This window comes from Heterodontus francisci, chromosome 32 (assembly GCF_036365525.1).
Source record: "Heterodontus francisci isolate sHetFra1 chromosome 32, sHetFra1.hap1, whole genome shotgun sequence".
NCBI classification, from domain to species: Eukaryota; Metazoa; Chordata; class Chondrichthyes; order Heterodontiformes; family Heterodontidae; genus Heterodontus; species Heterodontus francisci.
The window spans coordinates 20,426,638-20,454,074 of record NC_090402.1 but is presented as its reverse complement, the minus strand read 5'-3'; the positions used below and the strand labels follow the sequence as shown (position 1 = coordinate 20,454,074).

General features: G+C 43.1%; 1 protein-coding gene across 7 annotated transcripts in view; it reads left to right on the top strand.

Annotated features, from left to right (window-relative positions):
• ralgps1 (Ral GEF with PH domain and SH3 binding motif 1) overlaps positions 1–27,437 on the top strand; it is a 650,997-nt gene that overhangs the window by 127,875 nt on the left and 495,685 nt on the right. For all 7 annotated transcript variants that reach the window (XM_068012423.1, XM_068012421.1, XM_068012419.1 and 4 more), the window contains one exon: positions 14,601–14,728. In XM_068012423.1, the coding sequence (XP_067868524.1) occupies positions 14,672–14,728 (57 nt within the window). In that variant the 5' untranslated portion in view covers positions 14,601–14,671. The remainder of the gene's footprint in view (positions 1–14,600; positions 14,729–27,437) is intronic.

Here is a 27,437-nt window from a genome sequence, read left to right as displayed (position 1 = left end):
AATATTTTGTCAATTTTTACAATGGATGATGGATTCTCAAGAATGTGAAGTCATGTTGGACATATTTAATAAAGCTTTTTGAAATGACTGGAGAAAATAATGTAGATATGTTGCGTGTGGGTTTTCAGAAGGAGTGTAAGGTGTTTTGTAGGCTTGTTTAAATAAAATCAGGCATCTGGTATAAGAGGAAATGTAGCAGCGTGACTGGATAGCTTGTCGGTAACTAGGCAACAAAGGGTTATTTTGATTGGACTAAGGTTAAAAGTGATGTATGCCAGGGTCATTGCTGGGTCCATTTTTTCTCCTGGGTACAGATGATGGCCCTAAGGAGTACAACATCAAACATTTGCTGGTGACAAAAGTAGAGGATTTGGCAAATGAAGAGGACTAAAATACAAATAAAAGACCGATTTTAGAAAGTGTAGGTTCACCAGGGTGATTCCAGCATTGCGAAACTAGAAGCTTAAGATACTGGAACTCTTGCTGCTGGAGCAGAGATTTGAGATGTTTCAAAAATTATCAAGAGTGAATAAGGGAAAGACTATAAGACTATTTCCTTTGGTTAGAGAGTCAGTGACAATGGAGCACCAATTTAATTTGTCACTGAGATAATGAAGGGAGGTACTAGGAGACATTTCTTTACTTGAGGGTTGCTGGAGGGATAGAATGTTTTGCCACAGTGAACAATTGACAAAAGACCATTGCATATTTTAAGGGAAAAGTGGATGTATATTTGAAGGAGTGGATGATTGAAAGCTCTGGTGAGAGAGGAGGACAAGTGGATACAGTTGTGGATTGCTCTTTGCCAAATGGCTGCCTTCTGTGTTGTAAACTTCTATGGCTCCACGTTCTCGGTTGTTAGGTAAAGCTGTTATGTTGACTGCCATACCTTAATAATCCATAATTTCCACAGTGGTTATTATGTGGGTTAGTTAAACCAGAACACTCTAAGGCTGTATTCATACAGGTTTGATTTATATGGATGCTGCAGTTTCAATATAAATGCATCCTGAATTCTGAGCTGAGGCCATACTGACTTTCCAGAAGAGACCGTCTTGCTTCACTTTACTTCACAGGTTCACCAATTTAGCATCGATGCAAAGCCAACCCACTTTGCACAGACACTAACCTTGTAATGAGTGCAACGCATGTTCTGCAAATGGCTAAAGATATTGTACTATCGGAATTGCTTATCAGGAAGCAATATAGGATGTTGGCGTGGGTTAGGGGAGACTGAAGTTGTTGGGTGTGAATTTGAGGATTGTGGAAGAGAGATGTCTTGCGAAAGGATATATTGTCCATAGTATTCTCCTGTCTCAGAGAGACATATCATGCCTCAGGTCACAGTAAACTCTGGTCAAACTGTCAGTCACTTGTTGATAGAAAAGAACAATTTTCTGCTGGTGCTTTGAAACTGAGGATCCCTTTACTTCATCCTTAACCTTTATTTTAGCGGATGCTGCTTTTGTGTTGTGCCTCATACTGCCCAGGGGTACTGCATTGATGAACTCTCTGTTGCAGGATTTTTTGGGGTAGTACAGACTTCCTGGTGCCCTTGAATTCCCCAGTCAATATTCTGTTGGATTGTTTGTGTATATCTGGATCTTGTTACAAAATGTTTGGAAGGCCGAGCAGTATTAAGAGGCGGATAAGGAACAGGTGAGTGTTGTGATATGAAGTGACATTTGTACTGCCAGCAATATTACATACATTTTGTATCAAATTCTTGTCTATGCTATTTTAACAAAAGCACTCCCCTTTAATGTGTGGCTATTATGGATGTGAGTGTTGAACTTTTTCCTAATTTCAAAAATACTTTGGCTGTCAAGTGCTTTGGGACATGCTGTAGTCATTCAAGACGCTCTATAAAAGCAGGCTTTTCTTTGCCTGTTAAGATTATGAATTTCTTATTTTCCTACATGCTAATGAACTTGTGCATTTAGACTGTAATGGTACTTAATTGAGTCAGTGGTGTTCAAACTTTTCAGTGAGGGGACACCCCCTGAATCATTGAGAAGCTCCAAGACCAGCACCATAACTTCAAAATAATGACTTCAGCTAACCAAAGAAAAATACTACCACTGCACAGCAACAACAATAATGTATTAGTGAGTCAACATGGAATACAGAAATCTGAAAACCTCAGGGACCCCCGTTTGAAAACATGGTTTAACGTTTTCCGTGAAACAAAGCATTGGTATGAATGGGGGGGGGGGGGGGGAGTCTGCTCAGGGACTGAGGTGGGTTTGGAGGCAGAAGGGTGCAAGAATCACGCAAAAGGGGGTCGTGCCAGTTCCCTGGGGTGTTCACAACACCTCCCACTTTTCCGGGAGGCGGCTTCTGTGTGCTAATGGCAGCCTGACATGCAGTGGCGGGAAGCCAATTGAGGGCGATAATTGGGCAAAGACCTGCAATTTTCGAAGGACAATGGTATTTTTCCAGTGTCGCAAGGGCCCCTTAGAAACATAGAAAATAGGAGCAGGAGTAGGCCACTCGGCCCTTCAAGCCTGCTCCGCCATTCATTATGATCATGGCTGATCATCCAACTCAGTAACCTGTTCCCGCTTTCGCCCCATATCCTTTGATCCCTTTAGACCCAAGAGCTATATCTAATTCCTCCTTGAAAACATACAATGTTTTGGCCTCAACTGCTTTCTGTGGTAGCGAATTCCACAGGCTCACCACTCTGGGTGAAGAAATTTCTCCTCATCTCAATCCTGGAAGGTTTACCCCGTATCCTTAGACTATGACCCCTGGTTCTGGACTCCCCCACCATCGGGGGACATCCTTCCCGCATCTACCCTGTCAAGTCCTGTTAGAATTTTATAGATTTCTAATGAGATCCCCCCCTCACTCTTCTGAACTTCAGCGAATATAATCCTAACCGACTCAATCTCTCCTGATACGTCAGTCCTGCTGTCCCAGGAATCGGTCTGGTAAACCTTCACTGCACTCCCTCTATAGCAAGAGCATCCTTCCTCCGATAAGGAGGCCAAAACTGCACACAATATTCCAGGTATGGCCTCACCAAAGCCCTGTATAATTGCAGCAAGATATCCCTGCTCCTGTACTTGAATCCTCTCGCTATCAAGGCCAACATATTATTTGCCTTTTTTACCGCCTGTTGGACCTACATGCTTACCTTCAGTGATCGGTGTATGAGAACACCCAGGTCTTGCTGCATATTTCCCTCTCTCAGTTTATAGCCGTTCAGATAATCTGTCTTCCTGTTTTTGCTATCAAAGTGGATAACCTCACATTTATCCACATTATCCTGCATCTGCCATGCATTAGCCCACTCACTCAACTTGTCCAAATCACCCTGAAGCCTTTCTGCATCCTCCTCACAACTCACACTCCCACCCAGTTTTGTGTCATCTGCAAATTTGGAGATATTACATTTAGTTTCCTCATCTAAATCATTAATATATATTGTGAATAGCTGGGGTCCTAGCACAGATCCCTGTGGTACCCCACTAGTCAATGCCCGCCATTCGGAAAAAGACCATTTATACCTATATCTTTGTTTCCTCTCTGCCAACCAATTTTCTATCCATCGTAATACACTACCCCCAATCCCATGTATTTTAATTTTACACGCTAATCTCTTATGTGGGTCTTTGTCGAAAGCCTTCTGAAAGCCAAATAAACCACATCCACTGGCTCCCCCTCATCAACTCTACTAGTTACATCCTCGAATAATTCTAGTAGATTTGTCAAGCATGATTTCCCTTTTGTAAATCCGACTCTGCCCGATTCTACCACTGTTCTCCAAGTGCTCTGCTATAAAATCTTTGATAATGGACTCTAGAATTATCCCCACTCCTGATGTCAGGCTGACTGGTTAATAATTCCCTGCTTTCTCTCTACCTCCCTTTTTAAATAGTGGGGTTGCATTAGCTACCCTCCAATCTGTAGGAACTGTTCCAGAGTCTATAGAATCTTGGAAGATGACCACCAATGTATCCACTATTTCTAGGGCCACTTCCTTAAGTACTCTGGGATGCATACCATCAGGCCCTGGGGATTTATCAGCCTTCAATCCCATTAATTTCCCCAACACCATTTCTCTACTAATACTGATTTCCTTCAGTTCCTCTCCCTCACTAAGCCCTGTGTTCCCTGACATTTCTGGTATGATATTTCTGTCCTCCTTTGTGAAGACAGAACCAAAGTATGCATTTCGTTGGTCAGCCATTTCTTTGTTCCCCATAATAAATTCCTCTGTTTCTGACTGTAAGGGACCTACAATTGTCTTCACCAATCTTTTTCTCTTCACGTACCTATAGAAACTTTTACAGTCAGTTTTTATGTTCCCCGCAAGCTTGCTCTCGTACTCTATTTTCCCCTTCTTAATCAATCCCTTGGTTCTCCTTTGCTGAATTCTAAACTGCTCCCAATCCTCAGGTCTGTTGTTTTTTCTGGCAAATTTATATGCCTCCTCCTTGGATCTAATGCTATCTCTATAAAATGCCTGGTGTGCTTCTTAATTCTTCACCGCTACTTTAATGGAGGCATAAAGCCATTTATTAAGTGGAGTTTACCTCGATGTGCTGGTATACAGTGACACTTGGAAGGACCACTTGGAACAACTGGAAGCTCTGTTTAGAAAATTACAGTTGGCTGATTTGGTAATAAACTTTGCCAAAAATTCAAAAACCAGAATGAGGTTTACTATGCCAGCCATATCACTTAAAGATTATCTACATTATGGGCAAAAATAATGTAATTGCAGATGTTTTATCTAAAATCTAACTTTGAATTATCTGAATGCACAGAACTGTATTAGCTACAGGTAAAGGGTGAGTGATTTTGAGTGTGAAAATGTTTTAAAATTTTTTTATCTATTTTTTCCACAATATTTGTAATGAAACACGAATAAAAATGGCATTTCATTCCTCCAAGGGTGGAGGTGTTATGAGTGCTTCTATATTTTAAAGTTGTTTTTTTTTGAGGACTCATGTATTTTTGAGCTGGACTGATCTGCACATCGACTGAAAAGAGCTGTTCTAGAAGATCCCAGTGACCGCTGTCTATATGCATTTGGGGCACCAAACTAAAACAAAGGACATCTTTCCATATCTTATTTTTCTTCTAGAATTAGCAAATATTTAACCCAAATGTTTTTTTTTGTAATAGAGCTCTAAAACACAAATCCCTTTATTTTTCCGGTTAACCGGTATGTATGTATGAGTGTGAGGGGCTAAGGGAAAAAGGGAACATTAATATTTCTATCTGTGTGTTTATGCTTTGCTACATTACTTTTTAAGACTTGTTTAATAATGTGATATTTTTGGTGTGTTTTATTCTGGTATAAAAATAGAGTTTATGATTGACTGTATTGGTAAGCGGGAAAAATTTAAATATATGTGACCTGTAGAGAAGTGGAACTAGGATTAACTGTGCACGCCTCCCACCTCAGTTGTAACACTACTCTGTTCCATCCTTCCATAATTTTAAACTCTTCTATCAAATCAATGCATAATCCCTTCTGCAATGAAAACAGCCCCAATTATTCAAGTATTTACTGTATTGGTATATCCTCATACCAGACTGCATCTTTGGTGATATGGAGCAGTCATAACCCATAAATAGGCTATTCAGTTCAACCAGTCTATGTTGGAGTTTAACCTTCACGTGAGAAAATAATCCTAATCATTTTTACTCTGTTCATTATTCCTTTTGCCCCCTTTTCCTTCATCCACCTATCCAATTTAATATTGAATCCTAACATAATTTCTGGCTCAGCCACTAACCCTGGAAGTGACGTCCACAGCCTCAACTCAGTGGGGAAGTTTCTCTGGTGCCCTGTTCTAAATCTCTTGTGTTTAATATTGAATCCTGTGCCTCATTTTCCAGACTCGCCAATTACTAGAAACAGTGGAGGCGGTGGTACAGTGATAATGTCACTGGACCAGTAATCCAGATGCCTCGGCAAATGCTGCGGGGTCATGGGTTCAAATCCCATCACGGCAAATGGTGAAAATTGAATTCAGTTTATAAATCTGGAATTAAAAGGTAATCTAATTAGGCCATGATGTTATAAAAGCACATCTGGTTCACTAATGCCTTTTAGGGAAGGAAACCTGCCATCCTTACCTGTTCTGGCCTACATGTGATTCCAGACCCGCAGCAATGTGGTTGATTCTTAAATGCTTTCATTGGGCACTTTGGGATGGGCAATAAATGCTGGCTTAGCCTGAGTTGCCCACATCCCATGAATGAATTAAAAACAAAAGTCTGTTTCTATCTACCCTGTCCCATCCTTTCATCATTTTAAATGACCCTTAAATATTGCCCCTTAATCTGCATTGTTGTAAGGAGTTGGAAATGAAATACTTTGGGGACATCCTGAGGTCGTGAAAGATGCAATATAAATGCAGATTCTTTGTTTTGCTCTTTTATCATCTGATTGTTGAAGCAGCCAGATTTATTGTAGGATTGCTGCACGGATGTTTTTTGTTGTTGTAACAGCTCAAATTGTATTGCTTAACAGGCAGTACTTCACTCAGTTGCACACTTTGTGTAATTTTCCTAATTTTCTTTACTGCTCAATATTATGGTTTTATGACTGGGACTTGCTTGTAACTTGTAATCTCCAAGTCTAGGGATTTTCAGTAATTATGGGGTTATACTTGCCAACAATAAAATTACATTCCCCTGAAGCTATTTTGGAGAAGGGATAACCATCAATTAACAATTCCTAACTCAATGTGTTTTTCCACATAAAAGAATCTCACATGGTTCATATTTGTTCTGCCTGCATTGTTACATAACTGAGTTATTAAGTTTGTCTCATAAATGGCTGATTTTTTTTTTTTCTTTTTCAATTGTTATGATGTTTGCTGTGGCTCGGTGGGTAGCATTCTCATCTGAGTCAGAAGGTAGTGAGTTCAAGCCCCACTCCAGAGACTTGAGCACAAAATCTAGGTTGAGACTCCAGTGCAGTACTAAGGGAGTGCTACAGTATCTGAGGTGCGCCATCTTTCGGATGAGACATTCAACCACAGTCCTGCCTGTTGTTTCAGGTAGACATAAAAGATCCCATGGCTCTATCTCAAAGAAGAGCTTGGGAGTTCTCCCTGGAGCGCTGGCCAATATTTATGTCTCAACCAACATCACGCTAACATATATTTCCTTGCTGTGCACAAATTGCGTTGGGACGTACTGAGGTTGTGAAAGTTGCTATGTAAGTAAAGTTTTTCTTTAAGTTTTCAGAAAATACAACTTAATGAAACTGGCTTTATTCATAGTTGGCCCCTTTTATTAGATCTTAGAATTCAAAGGTTGCTTACCTGGTTCACTTTGTGCTGATTATAACCACAATGACTGAGAAATCTCCCTTTGTGTGCAATGACATCTTGAATGGAACAGTGACAATGGATCTTGCTCTATCCTTGGGTTTTTCTGTATGCCCTGCCTGCATCAGAAACAACTCGATGGAAGTAGATGCTTTGCTGAACAATAGCAACACTGATAGATCAGAAGGCAGGGAAACACTGTGGTTCATGGAGTAGTAATATTGGGGCATGAGATTTATATGAAGTGTTGTAAAGGGTATCGTTGTGATTTCATAATATTTATGTATTCTCCTTACACCAGTTTACTTAAATAATAAAGTTCAGCCATATTTTACTTTTAATTTGTCCATCTCTGGACTCATTGCTTTTAGCATTTTAATGACTGAACATCAAGTAACAGAAATAGCATCGTGTGAAGGAGCTGAAATAAAAAATTATCAACATTTAAACTCTTCAAACATTTATAATTCTGTTCATTCGTATGACACCACAGAAACATTTACTCATCTGCACCCTACAGGTGGACACGAGCACCCAGCAGCCAAGTATAGTTACTTAGCAGAAAAGTGATTCAAACTATCTGAACAAAATATAAATTTGTAACAGACGAGAGCAAGATCCTAAAACTATTTTTGCAATGCAGCTCGAAAAAATCACATTTTTCTACTGCAGACACATGGCAGCTGTGGGAATGGTCATTTATACAGCAACCATTCTCTCGCTACTTGTACTGGATCACACTGTGGAGAATTACAGGTTTACATGAATTGCAGCTCAGTAAAGGTGGTGTAACAATATGGTAGTTTATTTCTAAATTGGAATTTTCTCACGCAGCACTGGTGTTCTTAATATCCAGGGGGCACTAAAGAGGATCACACAGCGATAAAGTTCATTCCTTGCATTTGGGGGAGATTCTGCTACATTTGTGAAATATCAAACTATAAAACTGAATAGAATGATAAAACAGCATTAGAGAAAACATGTCGTAATTTTAGCATCTCCCAGCGCACCCAACTACTTAATGCAGACTGGATGACATATTTTGAATTGATAATTCTATGTAGAAGCAAGTGCCTCATTATTCCAAGAATCTTGGGCACAAGATATGAGTTTTTGGTGCCAGAATCTTGGTTGTGAAAACTTCTATCAATCTTGTGAATCTGAATTGTTATGTAGTAAATGACTCTGGACTGACATCTCTTCCGAAGAGGCTCTTTTCTGAGCAGGCAGACTGATTGCTGGATGAATCCAATTTGCCAGATTGTCATCTCCTGTATGAGGCAGACCTCCGAACATATGCTTCCTGATCTCTCACTGCTGCCTGTTTAACTCCTTCCGATCCTGATACCCTTTGTATTGTGGAGATTTGCTTCCTGTGTGTTGTGGTACACCTTTGAGATGCGACCATGTTATAATGCACAACAGTATAAGAGCTGTGATGTAACACCATGTGACTTCGTGTGAGGGCAGTCTGGAGAAAGTACATGTTTGGAAAGACCTGTGTCTGCGTGTAGAACCATCCTTTAATTAAAGAACCCACGTTATTGTGTTACTGATTTCGTCTTGAGTGGTCAGTGCTTTGGGTGTAGTAATTACTAACAGGTGAAGAAAACGAAACACTTTTTCTCTATTGACTCCTCATTAGGAGAATCATTTCCCTTTCCATTAACCCCACAGCAGTCTTCTCAACTGAGGTTTGTACACGTCACTTTATCAATCACATGGTGTGCCATGTGAGTTGTTTAGAGTTGTACTGATATTTTATAGAATTCCAGCAGTTTTTAGATTATAATATTTATAAAATAACCATGAAATGAATATTAATATTTGTAAAATTGAGTTGCTCAGTGACGACATTTGGTTGTAATAAAAATGAATTACAGTGAAATACAGATTTAAAGATGTGATGCAACACAAAAAATCAGTGTAAAAACAGAGGCAGAAGATTAATAGAGAAACAAAATAAGAGAAAAGAAATTGCTGCCTTCTCTTTTCCCAATTGCTGCCCCTTCATCACCTACCCTTTATCCAACTCGCTGAGCCAGTGAGTTGTCCTTACTATCCACAGTTAGATTGTTGTGGGGCTAGAGGCTCAATATTGGGCTGGATTTTACAGGCCTCCCGAGGCAGGGCCGGAGGAGGGGGTGACAGAGAATCCTGATGCATGTTGGGGTATGGAGGGCTCGTCGCCTCCCCATTGCCAAGTGATCTTACCGGGGGGCGGGCTAGGCCGATAACTGCCTTCCTGCCCAGAAGCTAATTCAGGCTCTTACATGGCCTATTAATGGCCAATTCAGGGCCTCTTCCTGCCACCGCTGTGAATTAACCAGTGGCAGAGAAAGCCTCCGCCGTGCGGGGAGGGCACCTTGTAACACAAAATGCACTCCTTGTGGGGTGGGGTGGGGGGGGGCCCCTCCATGGGCAATCTGTGGCCCACAAAGGACTCCTGCCAGGAAGCACTTTACCCCTTGGGTCACTCCTCCTTTTGGAGTGCAAGGCCACCCCCCCCCCTCCCTCTTTCCCCCCCCCCCCTCCCTCTTTCCCCCCCCCCCTCCCTCTTTCCCCCCCCCCTCCCTCTTCCCCCCCTCCCTCTTCCCCCCCTCCCTCTTTCCCCCCCTCCCTCTTTCCCCCCCTCCCTCTTTCCCCCCCTCCCTCTTTCCCCCCCTCCCTCTTTCTCCCCCCCCCTCCCTCTTTTCCCCCCCCCCCTCCCTCTTTCCCCCCCCTCCCTCTTTCCCCCCCCTCCCTCTTTCCCCCCCCTCCCTCTTTCCCCCCCCCTCCCTCTTTCCCCCCCCTCCCTCTTTCCCCCCCCTCCCTCTTTCCCCCCCCCTCCCTCTTTCTTCCCCCCCCTCCCTCTTTCTCCCCCCCCTCCCTCTTTCTCCCCCCCCCTCCCTCTTTCTCCCCCCCCTCCCTCTTTCTCCCCCCCCTCCCTCTTTCTCCCCCCCCTCCCTCTTTCTCCCCCCCCTCCCTCTTTCTCCCCCCCCCTCCCTCTTTCTCCCCCCCCCTCCCTCTTTCTCCCCCCCCCTCCCTCTTTCTCCCCCCCCCTCCCTCTTTCCCCCCCCTCCCTCTTTCCCCCCCCCTCCCTCTTTCCCCCCCCCTCCCTCTTTCCCCCCCCCTCCCTCTTTCCCCCCCCCTCCCTCTTTCCCCCCCCCTCCCTCTTTCCCCCCCCCTCCCTCTTTCCCCCCCCCTCCCTCTTTCCCCCCCCCTCCCTCTTTCCCCCCCCCTCCCTCTTTCCCCCCCCCTCCCTCTTTCCCCCCCTCCCTCTTTCCCCCCCCCTCCCTCTTTCCCCCCCCCTCCCTCTTTCCCCCCCCCTCCCTCTTTCCCCCCCCTCCCTCTTTCCCCCCCCCTCCCTCTTTCCCCCCCCCTCCCTCTTTCCCCCCCCCTCCCTCTTTCCCCCCCCCTCCCTCTTTCCCCCCCCCCTCCCTCTTTCCCCCCCCCTCCCTCTTTCCCCCCCCCCTCCCTCTTTCCCCCCCCCCCTCCCTCTTTCCCCCCCCCTCCCTCTTTCCCCCCCCTCCCTCTTTCCCCCCCTCCCTCTCTTTCCCCCCCCTCCCTCTCTTTCTCCCCCCTCCCTCTCTTTCTCCCCCCTCCCTCTCTTTCTCCCCCCCCCTCCCTCCCTCCCTCTTTTTCTCCCCCCCCCCTCCCTCTTTTTCCCTCCCCCCCCCTCCCTCCCTCTTTTTCTCCCGTCTTTAAAGGGATAGGGATCCTGGCGCGAAACACATAGACGAAAAAACAACGGAGGAATGCTTGGGGACGCGGAGTGGGGTGGGGGGAGAACGAAAAGGCCGAGTGCGGTTCTTCCCACCTTTTCGGCCCGGCGACAGGAATCCCACCTCCTGCACAAAATCCAGCCCATAGTGTGCATCTCTGGCTTCACCATTCAGAAATTGATCCCTACATGCAAAAATAGCTGGGCTATATTTCTAGGTCTATGTGTAATTTCCCTGCACATTTGAAAATGAATGTCAATGGTTGAATGTTGTCTCTTAGGTTGGCTAAATTATTTTAAAACCATTTTGATGCAAGGTGGTATATTATTTAGGAAATATTGTTGTCTTGCATTAGAAGGGAATTGTCTTTGTCGATGCACATTGAATGTAATTTTTCTTTTTTTTTAAAAAAATGGAGAAGGAAAGATGCTTGTATGTGAACATTAAAATGATAAAATTGTGAATTATAAGGCAGCTAGCATTTCCGACGCTGTTGGCTGCTTGACTTCTCAATTTTAGTAATCATGCTCCAGGTTAAAATGGGGTTTATTAGCACAGCATCTCCTCTGGGGGGCACTTCAGTTCCATACAATATGTATGCAGGGATTATATTACGGCGAGCAACGTGGTTCTCGGTAAGGAGGATTATTAATGTTCACTGTGTGATATATATACCAACTGAAAAGGAAGAATTTTCTTTGTGTGACTGCAGTGAAATTGCAAATATGTTCTTCTTACAACACATTTACGCCATTATTAGAAATAGCACTCTGAGAAAATTGTTCCCAAAGTTGCACGGTAAATAAATATCTGAATGTTTTAGGGCTGTCGGCTCTTCAAACTGTCGTTGCACTGATGGAAAACATTTGACATACTCTTTTTGTTATTTCTAACACAAATGTGAAAAAAAGGCTGGATCGGAATATCGTATAGTTTCTGCAATCTGATCACTCTGCCATCCACAACAGTGTCAGGATCAAAATTGTTAGAGTGTTCCCCAGCTTTGATATAGTAGAAAGTTAATTTTAGTTAGGGCAAGTTTTTTGCGGGGGGGGGGGGGGGTGGGGAGAACGTTGTGGAGAAACCCTAGTTCGAGAGAGAGCTGATAAATTAAATATTCTACAGTGTTAAGAGCAGAGAATTTTGAGTTGCTTGAGGAAAGGGGGCAATTTGTCAAGTTTGTGAAGGATGGATTTTGTGCATCCAGATTCTAGCGCAATCTTGCCAACCACCGCAAAAACATCGGGGAATTTTGAACGTGACTTACGCCCAAAACCACTTGCGTTTGTGTTTTCCACAGTCCTTTTTTTACGCTGTTTTAAGATTCAAATCGCCAGGATCAGTGTCCACCCACAAAACTGAACACACCCGCAGGTCAACATCGCAACTTTCCACCAATTGCGTTGGTTCAGGAGGGATCTTCAAATTGCACTCATTTCCCGAGGCAAACAGGCACTGATGGGCAGGTTTTAAAAGTTTTCGCATATCAAAATATACCTAATTTACTAAGAAACTGGCCAGTGTGCACCAGATAAACTAATAAATGGTTCAGTATAATTTTTTTCAACCTCATTTTCGGTGACTGAACATCAGGTTACTCACAATTGGGCAAGGCGCATTGCTTATTTTTTCTGATAAACTCATTTTCAGCTGTCTTAATCAGGTTACCACTCATAACTACATCAGTGAATATCTTTAATGCAAACAAAAAGGTCTATTATACTAGTTCATGGAAGTTCAGTTTGTGACTCTGCAAATGCATTTTAGCAGAAACTTGAATGGTAACCTAACTGGCGCGATTTCAAGTGAATTTTGGGCGTAATTTGCCTCTGGCATCCAAAAGGGAATCTCTGCCCCATCTTTTGAAATGATCTGTTCTGATCAAAAGAGGACAAATGATGGGATGAAATTGAAAGAGATGTAGGAATTTTAGTAAACTTAACACGTCCAACCAATGCAGAACAGCAATCAATGAATGCGGAACTATAAAGTCAAAACAGTAGAAGAGAAGTGGGAGGAAGTCCTGGCAAATCATATAGTGCTCCAGTCCGATCACTCTTTAATTAGTATGTCCAGTGCTAGTCTCCAAGACATATGGGAGACAGCCAAACACTGGAAGCAGTTTCAAGAAGAGCCATGAGGCTGATCCCCAGTGTCAGAAATCTGAATTATGAGAAGACTGAAGAAATTTGGGTTTCTTCAGCCTTGAAAGGAGGAGAGGTAGATCCATCAAGGTATATAAGGTGGTAAATAATATGGAAAAGGCGAATCTGGAAAATTAATTAAATTGAAAGAGTAAGGCATGGTTCAAACTGTAAAAGGCAAATTTAGGACAGATATTGGGAAGTATTGATCAGGAGAGTGACCAATATATGGAGTGGATTTTTGGATAAAGTAGTGGAAGCAAAATATGTGGAATCATCGAAGAAATAATTGAGATCTTTTTCGATGCGCTGGGATGGGCCAAGAGGCTTTTGTTATCCATAACCATATTTGTTCTTGTGAAAGAAATAAGAGGAGGAAAAGTAACAAGACTGTAAAGGCAAAACCTTAAAATGAGGCCTTGTTACAGGTGGCTATCTGGAATACAGGTCTTTGAACTGAGGTAGGCCAGATTTGCCGCAAGAATAATTTTCACCTCAGATTACATTTGTTGATATATATGTGCATGTTGTAAACTATTAAAAATAGCAAGACCATAGCTTATTTATTTGACACCAGAGTACAAATATAGATTGCAATATTTAAGCCTGTAACATGAATTTACATTTTACGGCTTTGCACAATTTTATAATTTTCTTCATTGTTCGCGGTTGCAATTTATCTAATAATACAAAGAGCGCTGTGTTTTCAGCAGCATCATGGTTTTTTTGTGTTGGATAGAGTGAAAACATATTCTTAGAAGTACTTGAGATACTTTCTGCATGAGTCAAGTATTGCTGTTGAAATGGAAGAACAGGAGACGTTAACACTCTCTCCTGTCATGTTCGATTTCTAAAGCAGCGTTCATGCTCAAGTTGGATCTATTTTGGTAACAAGCTGAAATGGACCCACACTAGAGATGTTCCACTGTTTAAAGTGGATGCTGAACTCTTGTATAATTTCTAGGTCTGAATATTTATTTTAAACAATTACCTCCAGATGTTCACGCTTGGTTTTAGCTGAGGAGATGGTGGCAGGTGAAGCAGCCTCGATGTGCTACAGACAGCAGTACCAAGCCTGGCACTGTGCATTTGCCATTTTTTAATTGCATCTGGCATGATCCTGTCTCAGTTCTGACTCCCCTATTCAAGGTTCTACAGCTTTAAATTGCTGTTACACGGCATGGTTTGGTTACCTTGCTTAGAAAAATATTGACCTAAAGAAGAAAGGTAATGACAGAGGGACTATTCAACAGCCCTTGTAGGATTAAGTTGCGGATTTATTATATTATTTTTACAGACACTACCTAGTGATGTAGATGGATCCAGTAGCAACACGAATGAACCGTGAGGGAGCATGAACATAATTTATTTCCAACTCAGCGGGATCATGTCTGAAATGCAAATGTTGAGAAGCTCTGTTTTTTTTTGCTGATATTTCTCTTTTCTTGCAGGGATTGGCCATCTATCCTGCTCTGCCAACAGCTAAGGCTAAAATAAACACTGCTCGACAGGCAGAGGGAGCATGTACAAGAGAAATGGCCTGATGGCCAATCTGAGAGTCACGTCTGCCACGCCAGAGGTAATCATTTAGATGTGGACATGCAAATACATTTAGTGCAGTGTCTTGTATTTATCTGCATATAGTCTAAATGAACCAGTTGTAAACAAATGCCATCTTTCTTGTTAGTCTTAGGCACTGAGAAGTCATTAGGACCAGGTTTGTGACTATGCACAACTGTCGCAAAGTCTTATACTCAGGTTGCACATAACAATAAGTAGATTACATGAGCCCCAGGATTTTCCATCCATTAAAGGGGGAAGAATATTGTGAGGATTGTGCTGTTATTTCCCAATGCACATTTTCAGCAGGCAAAACTCTGCACTGGGAACAAGTATTTGGAAAATTGGCTGTCTTGAGTCCTAGCAGTCGGCCTGAGTAAATCTGTGTGAAGCAGTCCTGTAGATTCCAGTAGTAACTGTATTTAAATCACATCCCATGGAAGACCGATTGCAGACTACCATATTTACTATTGGTTGATATTGATAGCGAGTATGTCAAAGAAAACAGCTCATTTATCTATCTGTCCAATTTTCTGTCTATTACGTAGAATATACACCAGGACATCAGCCATTTGGCCCAACCAATTCATGCTGGTGTTAATTGTACCACTTGAGCCTTCTCCCTGCCTTCCTCATTTAATGCTTTCAGCATAATCCTCTCTTCCCTTCTCCCTCGTGTGTCTTTCTAGCTTCCCCTTAAATGCATCTATACTGTTTGTCTCAACTATTTCCTGTGGTAGCAAGTTCCATATTCTCACCACTCTTTGGGTAAAGTTTCTCATGAATTTCCTGTTTGATTTTTTAAAAAATGTTTCATTCACAAAATTTGTAAAAGTATATTACATAATTCAAATTTGACATTACATAAAGTGCAATACAGTTCAATTTCTTTCAATACAGTATGTGGCACCCTGAGGTGCCTCACTACCCTTACAATTACAGGTTATATTTCCAATATACACTTCATATCAAACATATAGCCCAAGGGGTTTTGCACAGGTTCCAGTCCCTCGAAATACTATGGCAGAACGGCCTTAGACTGTGGCCTTTCCCCTTTGAGCCTTTGCGGCAGCTACCCCAAGCTTTAGTGCGTCCCTCAGCACGTAGTCCTGGACCTTGGAATGTGCCAGTCTTCAACACTTGGTTGATGACAACACTTTGCACAAGTTTGCAACAAGTTTTGCGCAGACAAAAGAGTGTTTTTCCCCAAGTTGATGGTCCTCCAGCAGCAGTTGATAGTCTCGGTGTGTGCCCCTGGGGATACCCCATAAAGCAGAGAGTCCTGCATTACGGAGCTGTTGAGGATAAAACAAGAAAAAAAAAGACTGCATTTGTTTGAGACATTCCAGAAGGTGACAGTCTCTTCCTCACCACAGCCGCCTCGAGGGCACGGTACGGTGGCAGAGAGATTCCAGGTGTGTGTGACGAATCTGATGAGGGCCCTTCTCACCACCAGCCAAGCTATGTCTTGTACTTGGTTGAAAGTTCTGACGATGAAGCATTCTGTCAAATGAGCTTCAATTGTATAGAACCTTGGTTAGACCGCACCTGGAGCATTGTGTGCAGTTTTGGTCCCCTTACCTTAGGAAGAATATTATTGCCATAGAGGGAGTGCAACGAAGGTTCACTCGACTTGTTCCTGGGATGGTGGGACTGTCCCATGGAGAGAGATTGGGGAAACTGGGCCTGTATTCTCTAGAGTTTCAAAGAATGAGAGGTGATCTCATTGAAACCTACGCAATACTTAGTGATAGACAGGGTAGATGCAGGTAAGATGTTTCCCCTGGTTGGGGAGTATAGAACCAGGGGACACAATTTCAAAATAAAGGGGAAGCCACTTATGACCGAGATGTGAAGAAATTTCTTTACTTAGACAGTTGTAAATCTTTGGAATTCTCTACCCCAGGGGCTGTGGAAGCTCAGTCATTGAGTATGTTTAAAGCAGAGATTGACAGATTTCTAAATACCAATGATATAAAGGGATATGGGGGTAGTGTGGGGAAAAAGGCATTGAAGTGAAAGTTCAGCCATGATATTGAATGGCGGGGCAGGTTCAATGGACTGAATGGCCTATTCCTGCTTCTATGTTCCGCTGACTTTGACAGTCTGCTCAGGGAACCATCTGACAGGATCCATCATAGTTTCTGTCAGGGCCATGGATGTTTTGTGCGGATCACTGATTAATGGATTTGCGGTCAAAGGTGTTTTTCTGCACAAATGTTTCCACGAGGGACAGGTGGTAGAGCACAGTCCAACTGAATGGAGCATTCTGCGGCAACATGGCCAGACCCATCCTCCACATCAATGGGGACAGATAGAACCTCAGCACATAGTGACACTTGGTGTTAGCGTACCGAGGGTCTACGCACAGCTTGAAGCAGCCACACACAAAGGGATGAGGGCAATGTTCGGTACGTTTCCTCTCCCTTTAGAGATTGTATATGGTGTCCCTGTGGACATAGTCCATTTTCGACTTCCAGACAAAGCTGAAGATGGCTCGGGTGACCGTCATGGTGCAGGAACAGGTTATGGCCAGACCTGTACCACATACAGCAACAGAGAGCACCTCGCACCTGATGACCAGGTTCTTACCCGCAATGGAGAGGGAGCGTTGCTCCCACATGCTCAGTTGCTATCTCACCATGACTGCTCGCTTCCAGATTTTGGCACATTCCCCGGCCCTTCTGAACCATCTCCCCAGCACCTTCAGATGGTCTGACCTGATGGTGAACGGGGCAAAGGATCTGTCAGCCCAGTTCCCAAAGAACATACCCTCGCTCTTGTTGCAATTTACTTTCACTCCCTAGGCCCATTCAAATGGCTGAAAATGTTCATCAGTCTGTGAACCCACAGCAGATCCGAGCAGAAAATGGCGAAGTTGTCCACGTACAGGGAGGCTTTGGCCTGAGTGCCTCCACTGCCTGGGATTGTCACCACACTTATGCCCCCAGCTTCCTGATGGACTCGGCAAAAGGTTCAATGAAGCACACGAACAAGTCACGGGAGAGAGGACAGCCCTGTCTGACTCCAGAATTGATCGGAAAACTTTGATTCCCACCCATTGACTGAAAGTGTGCTTCTGATGTTTGTGTAGAGCAGTGGATCCAATTGCGAAGTCCCTTCCCAAATCCCATTTTGAGACGATGACCTCATACAGAATCTTGTAGTCCACATTAAGCAGTGAGATGGGCTGCCAATTTCTGATTTCCTCCCTCTCCCCCTTCTGCTTGTAGATGAAGATGATGATGCCTTTCCTCATGGATTCTGACATGCTGTCAGCCAGAACAATACGCTTGTACACTTCCAGCAGGTCTGGGCCGATCCAGTCTCACAGAGTTGAATACAACTCGGCCAGTAAACCGTTGCTTCCAGGAGTTTTATTCGTCTCAAAGGACTTGACAACCTTTGTCAGCTTATCCAGTGTTAGTGGTTTGTCCAGACTTTCCCACTTGCTGCCATCTAAGACATCCATGATAGAGGACAGGAGAGACTGGGAGGCTGTGCTGCCAGTGGGCTTCACGTCATACAACCCGGCATAAAAGGATTTGCTGATCCTTTGTATGTCAGGCTGCGATGACGTTACAGAGCTAACTTTTTCCTTCAGACTGCTGATCACAGCGTCTCTCTCTTACACCCACAGTGCTGTATGTGAGGGAGTTCCAGGATTTTGACCCAGGAACGGTGATTATAGTTCCAAGTCAGGATGTGTGGCTTGGAGGGGAACTTGCAGGTGGTGGTTTTCCTGATAGTTTTCTGTTAATACTTTTATATTAATTATGTTCGACTAATGTGGGACATTTTTGCCTTTGGAGGTCCAGCCATAGTAATATGAACATACGAGTTAGGTGCAGAATAGGCCATTCGGCCCCTCAATCCATTCAATAAGATAATGGCTGATCTCTTTGTGTCTCGAATTCCACACTCCCATCTACCCCTTATGAGCTTAGATTCTTGTTAGGCAAGGGAATCAATCTGCCTCCACCTTAAAAATATTCAATGACCCCACCTCCATCTTCTGAGGCAGAGCGTTCCAAAGTCGCACAACCCTCAGAGAAAAAATTTCTCCTCATCTCTGCCCTAAGAGGGCGGCACAGTGGCGCAGTGGTTAGCACCGCAGCCTCACAGCTCCAGCGACCCGGGTTCAATTCTGGGTACTGCCTGTGTGGAGTTTGCAAGTTCTCCGTGTCTGCGTGGGTTTTCTCCGGGTGCTCCGGTTTCCTCCCACAAGCCAAAAGACTTGCAGGTTGATAGGTAAATTGGCCATTATAAATTGTCACTACTATAGGTAGGTGGTAGGGAAATATAGGGACAGGTGGGGATGTTTGGTAGGAATATGGGATTAGTGTAGGATTAGTATAAATGGGTGGTTGATGTTCGGCACAGACTCGGTGGGCCGAAGGGCCTGTTTCAGTGCTGTATCTCTAATCTAATCATAAAAGGGCATCCCCTCATTTTAAAACAGTGCCTCCTAGTTCTGGACTTATCCGCAAGAGGAAACAGCCTTTCCACATCCACCTTGTCGAGACCGTTCAGGATCTTATAGACTTAAATCAAGTCTCCCCTCACTCTTCTAAACTCCAGTGAAAACGAGCCCAGTCTGTCCACCTTTTCCTCTTAAGACAACCCGCTCATTCCATGTATCAATCTTGTAAACCTCCTCTGAACCGCCTCCAAAGCATTTACTTCCTTAAATAAGGAGACCAAAACTGCACACATTATTCAAGATGTGGTCTCACCGATGCCCTTTATAACTGAAGCATAGCATTCTTTTATTTTCAATTCCTCTCTTAATAAAGGATAGCATTCCATTAGTCTTCTTTATTACCTGCTGTACCTGTATACTAACTTCCAGTGATTCCTGCACTAGAACACCTAGATCCCTCTGCACCTCGGAATTGTGCCGGCGTTCTCCGTTTAAGTAATACTCTGCCTTTTTATTCTTTTTGCCAAAGTGAACAACTTCACATTTTCCCACATTATACTCCATCTGCCAGATTTTTCCCACTCACTCAACCTATCTATATCTGTCTGCAACCTCCTTGTGTCCTCTTAATATCTAATGAACGTTCTATATGGAGAGAAACTAATCTCAAACTCGGTATACTTGGACTGAGAGTACCTCAAGTCTAAAATTGTAGCAAAAACAGTTACTGGAAAAATACTCCAGTCGTCGCATTGCTACTGTGAAAGCCATTAACCATCTGAAGTTCCCTATGAGTCAGAATCGTGTCTAATAGAAAGACATGATAAAGCCTGTGAGGAAGATCAATGCAGATGCTTGCTGAACAAAAACTGTGTGTATTAGAGACAACTGTATAAATAGTGATGTATTCAGTATCTATGAGGGAAAATTCCTTGTCTCGGCAAAAGTGTGCCTTGGGATTCATTAAAATTATTTTAGTCAACCATTTTCTCAGCAGTGTTTTCTTTAAGGTCTTGTTCTAAAAAAGAAAAGTGTTTATTTTGTAGTCTTTAGAAAGCATGGAGCTGAAATGAAATCATTCTCCAATGGCATATCATTGGCTGTGTTTTTTTTCCCTCTGCATTTCATACCACCTCCTTCCCATCACACGCACATGTCCTCTCTTTTCCTTTTAAGAGCACTTGCTTCCTTGTACCTGGGCAGAAGAGTGAGTTCTGCAGTGTTAGTGACGGCTGCTTTTTAATTTATTCAAACTCCGTTGCTGTTACCATGTTTTACACAAAGATCTAATGCTTGAAATTGTTACAAATGAGGGCATTTAAAACTGATATCATGTTTTTATTTTGAATAATTTATTCAAAAAAGTCTAGACATTCATTGCAGGACTAAAAATGAGAAATTATTATTGGCTATTAGAAAATGAGCACTTAGCACAATCATGTGACATTCCTCTCACTTACTTTAAAAGCGGCGTGTTTATTTCAAAATAACAAATAGAAAATATCTTATACTAATGTGTTAAGTGTCCAGTCACTGTTGTCAACAGGGACTTCTGCACTCGAGTGTCAAAAATTACAATAGTAAAAGATGCGACAATTTCTCTGCATTGCCAGACTGACATTAGCATAGTCGAATTCATCAGAAAACTCGATAGATTATCTACACAAAGATCTAACTACAGGCAGCAGCAGTAGCCACCTTCACCATCCTAGCGGAGCAGCACTACCAATTCCTGAATATCTGATTTTGTGTGTGTCTGTCTCTTTTCTCCACCCTGCTGTCAGGTGTTTTAAACTCTGTTGTCTGATTTGCAACCAGTGCTGGTAATCATGTCACACTCTATATAGGACAATTGGAGCGCTCAAGACCACGATGGATAGATTTGTGTTGAGTAAAGTTATTAAAGGGCATGGAGCTAAGGTGGGTAATGAATTTGAGTTGCAGATCAACCATGATCCATTCGAATGGGGGAGCAGGTTTGAGAGGCTAAATGGCCGCCTCCTGGGTTCCTAGGTTCATAGAGCACCCAACATATAAGTGGGTTAAGAATGATGTTTTACTGCACAATGTTGCTGCTAGAGTTGCATTAAATGGTTAGAGAGAGCAGTTGTGACTCAGAATATGATGCAACTAAGCATGTCAGACTGCATCAGCAGCAGTGATGTGGAATAATTTGAGGTGCCATTCTGTCTCCAGATCAGCTGAGAAGAAAAAAAAATTGTGCAAGATTTACTGAGTGACTATTATACACAGAGATGAAGCAAGTACATGGAGACAAACGTAGAGATAAAGAAACAGAGGAACAAAAACAGAAGACGGTGAGAAGAGCTGCCCACGAAGCGAGGATTAGTGAAAGAAATTCACAAACTGATAGAGAGACAGAAAAAGGGAACAAAAATGTGGAAAGCAAAAATATTTTTTTAAAAAAGCAAGTGACCAAAGGACAGAGTGGGAGACGAGCAGAGTTTGAGGAAGAGTGGAGGTTTTCTTTTGTTTGTGTGCAACAGCACAGATGGTGTAATCAATCACACGGATTCACATTTTCTCTCCTCTCCAGTTGGGAGCATTTAATTAATTAACCTTGTCAAGTTTAGAGGTAATCTGTGACATTTTTGTTGCTGTTCTCCACATGCCTTCATTGTTTAGAAAATGTATACTGTCCAGTGAATGAACATGCTCGACAAAGGAAAGAATGTCTTTTTTGTGCGTGGAAGATTCTGCTGCTTTTGTTAACGACTGCCAGTATCGAATGCTTCCTGGTTAGGTACCTGTCATGCTCGGCCCCCACCTGCCTAGAATAAGGCACATTAATTTTGTCATGAACGTTGATTTTAAACTGTGACTGAAATGAGAAAGAACTTGTTAAACAGATCAGCCGTGGCTAGAAAATATATTTGCATATTAACAGACGGTGCTTGGAAGGACAAAGGACCATTCCCTAACACATTCAGCCCACAATGGATCTTGATCACCAGGTATTGTGTGTAAGAGGAGCATTCCAGAAACTGTTAGTGATACAATCCAAGACATGGCCAGACCAGTTAGTCACGTGACTAACCTGCTTGGCAACGTGGTTTTACTGAATTGTACGAACTGTTCGAACGGAGAGTGTCTGTTTGCTCCTGGACTGAAGATATCTGGTGTCTGCTCGCATCTCTTTCTCACAAGCCTCTGAATCTACTGAAGGCACATGAACCCCAAGAGAGAAAAGTCTGCTACAGCGAACAACAAGGTTTAAGAAGAATACTGGGCCCCAATGAAAAACAAGATCTACCTACAATCAAGGACTCTACAGTGAGCTCGAAGAACCGTAACAACAACTCTTCAGATATTGCCTCAAACATTTCCACTTTATTTTTTCTCTCTCTTCTGTCTCTACTTGCATGTGTGTATTGCATATGCATACTACCATGGGCGTGCCGTGTATCCGTAGGTATCAACCGAATTAGAGTTTGTTTAATAAATTCCAACCTTTAAACCTCAGAAAACCTGTTTGTGCTGGTTTCTTTGCCTGAAAATTGGAAAGCGGTGAACAGGGATTCACCAAGGGGGAGCTAAAAACATGGTGTGCTTAAAATTAAATGCCGTTATGATAAGATCAGGTGAAGGCTGAAAGAGAACCCTAGACCCCTTTCTCAACTGGTCATAACATACCGTACAGTGCTCCCTTTGCACTACTAAGAATGTGCCCCAGCTCCAATTTCAGTATACTACCATTCAATGCGGCAAATGTGAATTTCTCTAATTCCCACAACAGCTATCCTTATGGCTTTTCATTGTAAAATTTCCAATTTACTGACCATCTGTGATAAATTATGGTTATGTCTGCAAGGGCTTCTGCCTACAAGGTAGTGCGCTGAGACTGTCCATTCACAGTTTACTTAGGATCCTCACAATTGGCTGAAAGCGAAAAGTTTCATTGCATCACTCTGGGTTGCATTCAAAGCCAGGTCCCAGAGGTGAAAGAACAGCCTGATAATCTACTCCATCACTAAGAGCACCAAGCCTCGGTTCTCGTAACCGTTTTGGCTCCATTCCAGTTCTGTTCACAACTCCTCCAATAATGAAGCAGTATGTGCTCGCATGCAGCAAGACCTGGACAACATCCAGGCTGCATCTGATGAATGACTAGTAACAATTATGCCACGCGAGTACCAGTCAATCTTCATTGAGGGAATCTAACCACCTCCCCTTGACATTCAATGACATTTCCATTGCTGAATCCCCTACCATCAACATCAGTGTTGACCAGAAATTTAACTGAACCAGCCCCATAAATACTGTGGCAACAAAGAGCAGTTCAGAGGCTGGATATCTTGCAACAAACGACTCGCCTCCTGACTCTCCAAAGCCTGTCCACCATCTACAGGGCGCAAGTCAGGTGTGTGGTGGAATACTCTCCACTTGCCTGCATGAGTGGAGCTCCAACAACACTCTAGAAGCTTGACGGCATCCAGGACAAAGCAGCCCGTTTGATTGGCACCCCATCCACCACCTTCAACGTTTACTCCCTTGATCACTGGCGCACAGTGTCTGCGGTGTGTACCATATACAAGGTGCACTGCAGTTACTCAACAAGGCTTCTTCAGCACCTTCCAAACCTCTACCACTTAGAAGAACAAGGGCAGCAAACGCATGGGAACACCTCCGCCTGCAAGTTCCCCTTCAAGTCTCACACCATCCTGGCTGTTGAAAATATGGTCATTTCTCCTTCTTTGTGGCAAAAATCCTGGAACTCCCTCCTTTAACAGCAGTGTGGAAGGACATTCATGTGGATTGCAGTGGTTAAGAAAGAGGCTTACTACCATCATCTCCAGGGCAATTAGGGATGGATAAGAAATGCAGGCCTTGCCAGCGGCACCTGCATCCCATGAATGAGTTTTTCTTTTAAAAACCCCTAATTCACAACTTGGAATCTGAAAAGTTTGCTTTTTAACAGAAATATACTTCTCTCCGTTTGCTGACTATGGGCTGAGATTTGTATTTGTTTCTGGCTTTGAAGCATAGAAACATATTATAGCAGTAAAGGAGGCCAGTGTGCCTGTGCTGGCTGAAAATCTAATCTAACCCCTCTTTCCACAGGCCTGTAGGTTATGGTACTTTAAGGCTGGCTTAACATAAAGGAGTGGAGGGATGGTGTCTAGGTTTGGGGAGAACAAGTGCCCCAGATAAATTTGAAACTGGAACGTGGTGGTATTACAGTTTGACTGCAGAGTGACAGCTGGAAAGTTGCCATAAGAAATTGGCCCCTTGTAACATTGGAACAAATGCAAAACACAGTACACTAGCTTCACAAGGTTACCAACAACCAAATAGGTACCACAGCAGTGGTCAATATACTGATTGGGAAGTCCTGTCAGGACCTGAAACTCTCTGGATCTCTGCCATCTTTTTGTTGTATGACACCATCCATTCAATCCTTTCAGATTAGCTCATTGGCCTGAGAGCTTTGTTTCAACATTATAATCTAGTTGATGAAGTTTAAATGAGTGCAGGGATGATCCCCAATCTGGGCTTGAACTGTGTGTTCAATTAGCCAATATAATATGGGTGGCAACAGTCATGTAGGTTCTGGGCTGACTAGGATTCAATGAGGAGCAGCAGGAATTTTTGTTGGCAGTGTATATGAAAGTGGACTTGAACTTTAGGATTTTGGAAGCTGTGTTTTGCAGTGTTTTTAGTTTTGGGCAGTTTGTTCACTTGTGGAGGTTTATGTCCCAGATATGGTGAGGCTTTGGATCAAAATCCTGGAACTCCCTACCTAACAGCACTGTGGGAGCACCTTCACCCACAGACTGCATCATCTTAAGGCAGCTCACCACCACCCTTCTTGAGGGCAATTAATGATGGCCAGTAAATGCTGGCCTTGCCAGTGACGCCCACATTGTGTGAATGAATACACAAGATAAGCTCAACTTCCAATTTCGAATTTAAAAAGTTTGCTTTTAATAGAAATAAGGTCCTATCTCTTTGGCCATGGAGTGAGACTTGTGCTTGTTTCTGACTTAATGCAAGGGAAAGGAGGGAAGAGGTCTACATTTGGAGAGAACAGTTCGTGATAAGTTTGGCAAGGCGTTCAGAATTTCGAGCAGAAGTTTTCATTGCTACTGTTAAAATTTGATGTGGAAATTCCAAAACACAATCCGCATTATGTAGAAGAGAAATAGCTTAACCAACTTTGAATGTGCAGCCGATTTATACGTTGAGAAAGGTGTCTAGCGGTCCCTTTCAGCCTTCACCTGGTCTTACTGTAACAGGGTTTTATTTTTAAACACACTGTATTTAAATTTCTAGCCTCTTAGATGGTTGCCCTGCGATGCACCACCAGTGGTGTGGTGCCCACCTACGCAGTTCAAAAGAGGGAACTCTCCTTGATCCTGTGAACATTGGCAGAGGCTCACAGAGTCTCAGCAATTACGCTGAGCTTCCAACCCATTTCCTTCCCATACCCACACCCCACAACCCCCCTCTCCCCACACCCCTCCTTGTGGATTTTCAGGGCCTAAGAGTTTAATTCAATTTTAATGCAGCATCAATCTTTAGCAGCTGATCTCCCAGTGTGAACCCATGAAAATACATTTTTAAAAAGTCTAACAATGGGAGGGGCCCCTCCATGCTCTGATTCTCCACCAAAATAAAAAAACAAGAATCCTGTTTCCTACTCATCTAATTCATGCAAGATGTGACCAGTGTCCCAACCCCATTCAATGCTGAATGGAACCTTACATTGTTGCCTATCAGAGTTCTGATTTGTTTCAGATTGCATCGCCCTCATTTGGAAAAAATGTCCCTTTATTCTTTGAAATGCATCAGAGGAAAGGCCTGCATGTGATCCTTCTGCTGTTTATTTATCAATGAAATGTTTATCGGGATGTAAAGTCCTATTTGCTGTGTATTTCTAATTGGAACAACATTTTTGCAATTCAAAGTAAAGCAATCTTGTTCCATTCTATCTTTATTCCTCCCGAAAACAGAGTGGGTTTGCACCCTCCCTATATCGCTTAATCCATTGCAAGGTTCGCTTGCATGGGATACCTGCCCCTAGAGATAAATGGTTGATACTAAAATTATGTATTTCAATATTGCCATCTTTCTGCTTATATATCAACACTTTTTCTAGGATTGTATCTTGGGGCTGAAGCTCCGCAGATCCCATCCTTGTGCTGAAGTATCCAAGATGATTTGTTGGTGGTGGAAATACAAGTTGTAGTTGTTGCTGTAAGCATTGACATTGTCTTCAGAGGGAGGGCTTGGTGGGTGCATGTGGAGTTAGCATTGGTGATTACCTGTCATGGGCCATAAGTGGGACCTGACGCATGGTTGTCGGAGATCCTCCTGCTCAGACAAAGTGTACCTGCCTACTATTACGACCAGGTGAGAAAGGGGTCTAAGGTACTCTCTCAGCCTTCACCTAGTCTTAATGTAACAGGGTTTAATTTTAAACACGCCTTTTTTTGGTCCCCCTTAGTGAATCCTTGTTCACTAACTTCTAATTATAAGGCAAAGAAACTAGCCAAACAGGTTTTCTTGGGTTTAAAGAAAAAAGGTTGAACTTTCTTAAACTTAAACTAATTCAGTTAACGCCTACGGATATGCGATACACACATGTAGGTAGAGACAAAGAGCAGAAGAAATAAAGTGGAAAAGTTTGAGGCAATGGTTTTGGTTACTATTCTTCGAGCTTGCTGTAAAGGCCTTGATTGTAGGTAGGTCTTGCTTTTCGTTGGGGCGCAGTATTCTTAAACCTTGTTTGATGTAGAAGACTTTTCTCTCTTGGGGTTCATGTGTCCTCAGTGGGTCCAGATGGGAGCAGACAGGACAGATCTTCTCACTCCAGGAGCAAGCAGTCTTTTCTGAGTTCAAAAATCCTGGACCAGCCAGTTAGTCATGTGACCAGCTGGTTTAACCAGTCGTGGTTTTTGTGGATTGTGTCACCTTAGCAGTCTCTAAAATGCTCTTCCTTCCATCTTCAATTTCTGGTGATCAAAATCCATTGTGGGTTGCATGCGTCAGGGAATGGTCCTTTTGTCTCCACAAGCATTGTCTGTTAGTGTGCAAATATTTTTCAGCTAAGTGTCTGGCAGCCCTTGTAACAGGCATTTTCTTCCCAGCAAGTTTAAAATCAATGTTCGTATGACAAAATTAATATGCCTCATTCTTGGCAGGTGGGGGCCTGCATGACACTACTTAGAAGCAGAATTGAGGCCCACCTTATCCTATCATGGTAGGTGCCCCAGATGTTCCTCGTGATGTGGGAGTTCCCCATTGTCTGGCAAAGTAGGGAAACTCTCCCTGTACTCTGAGT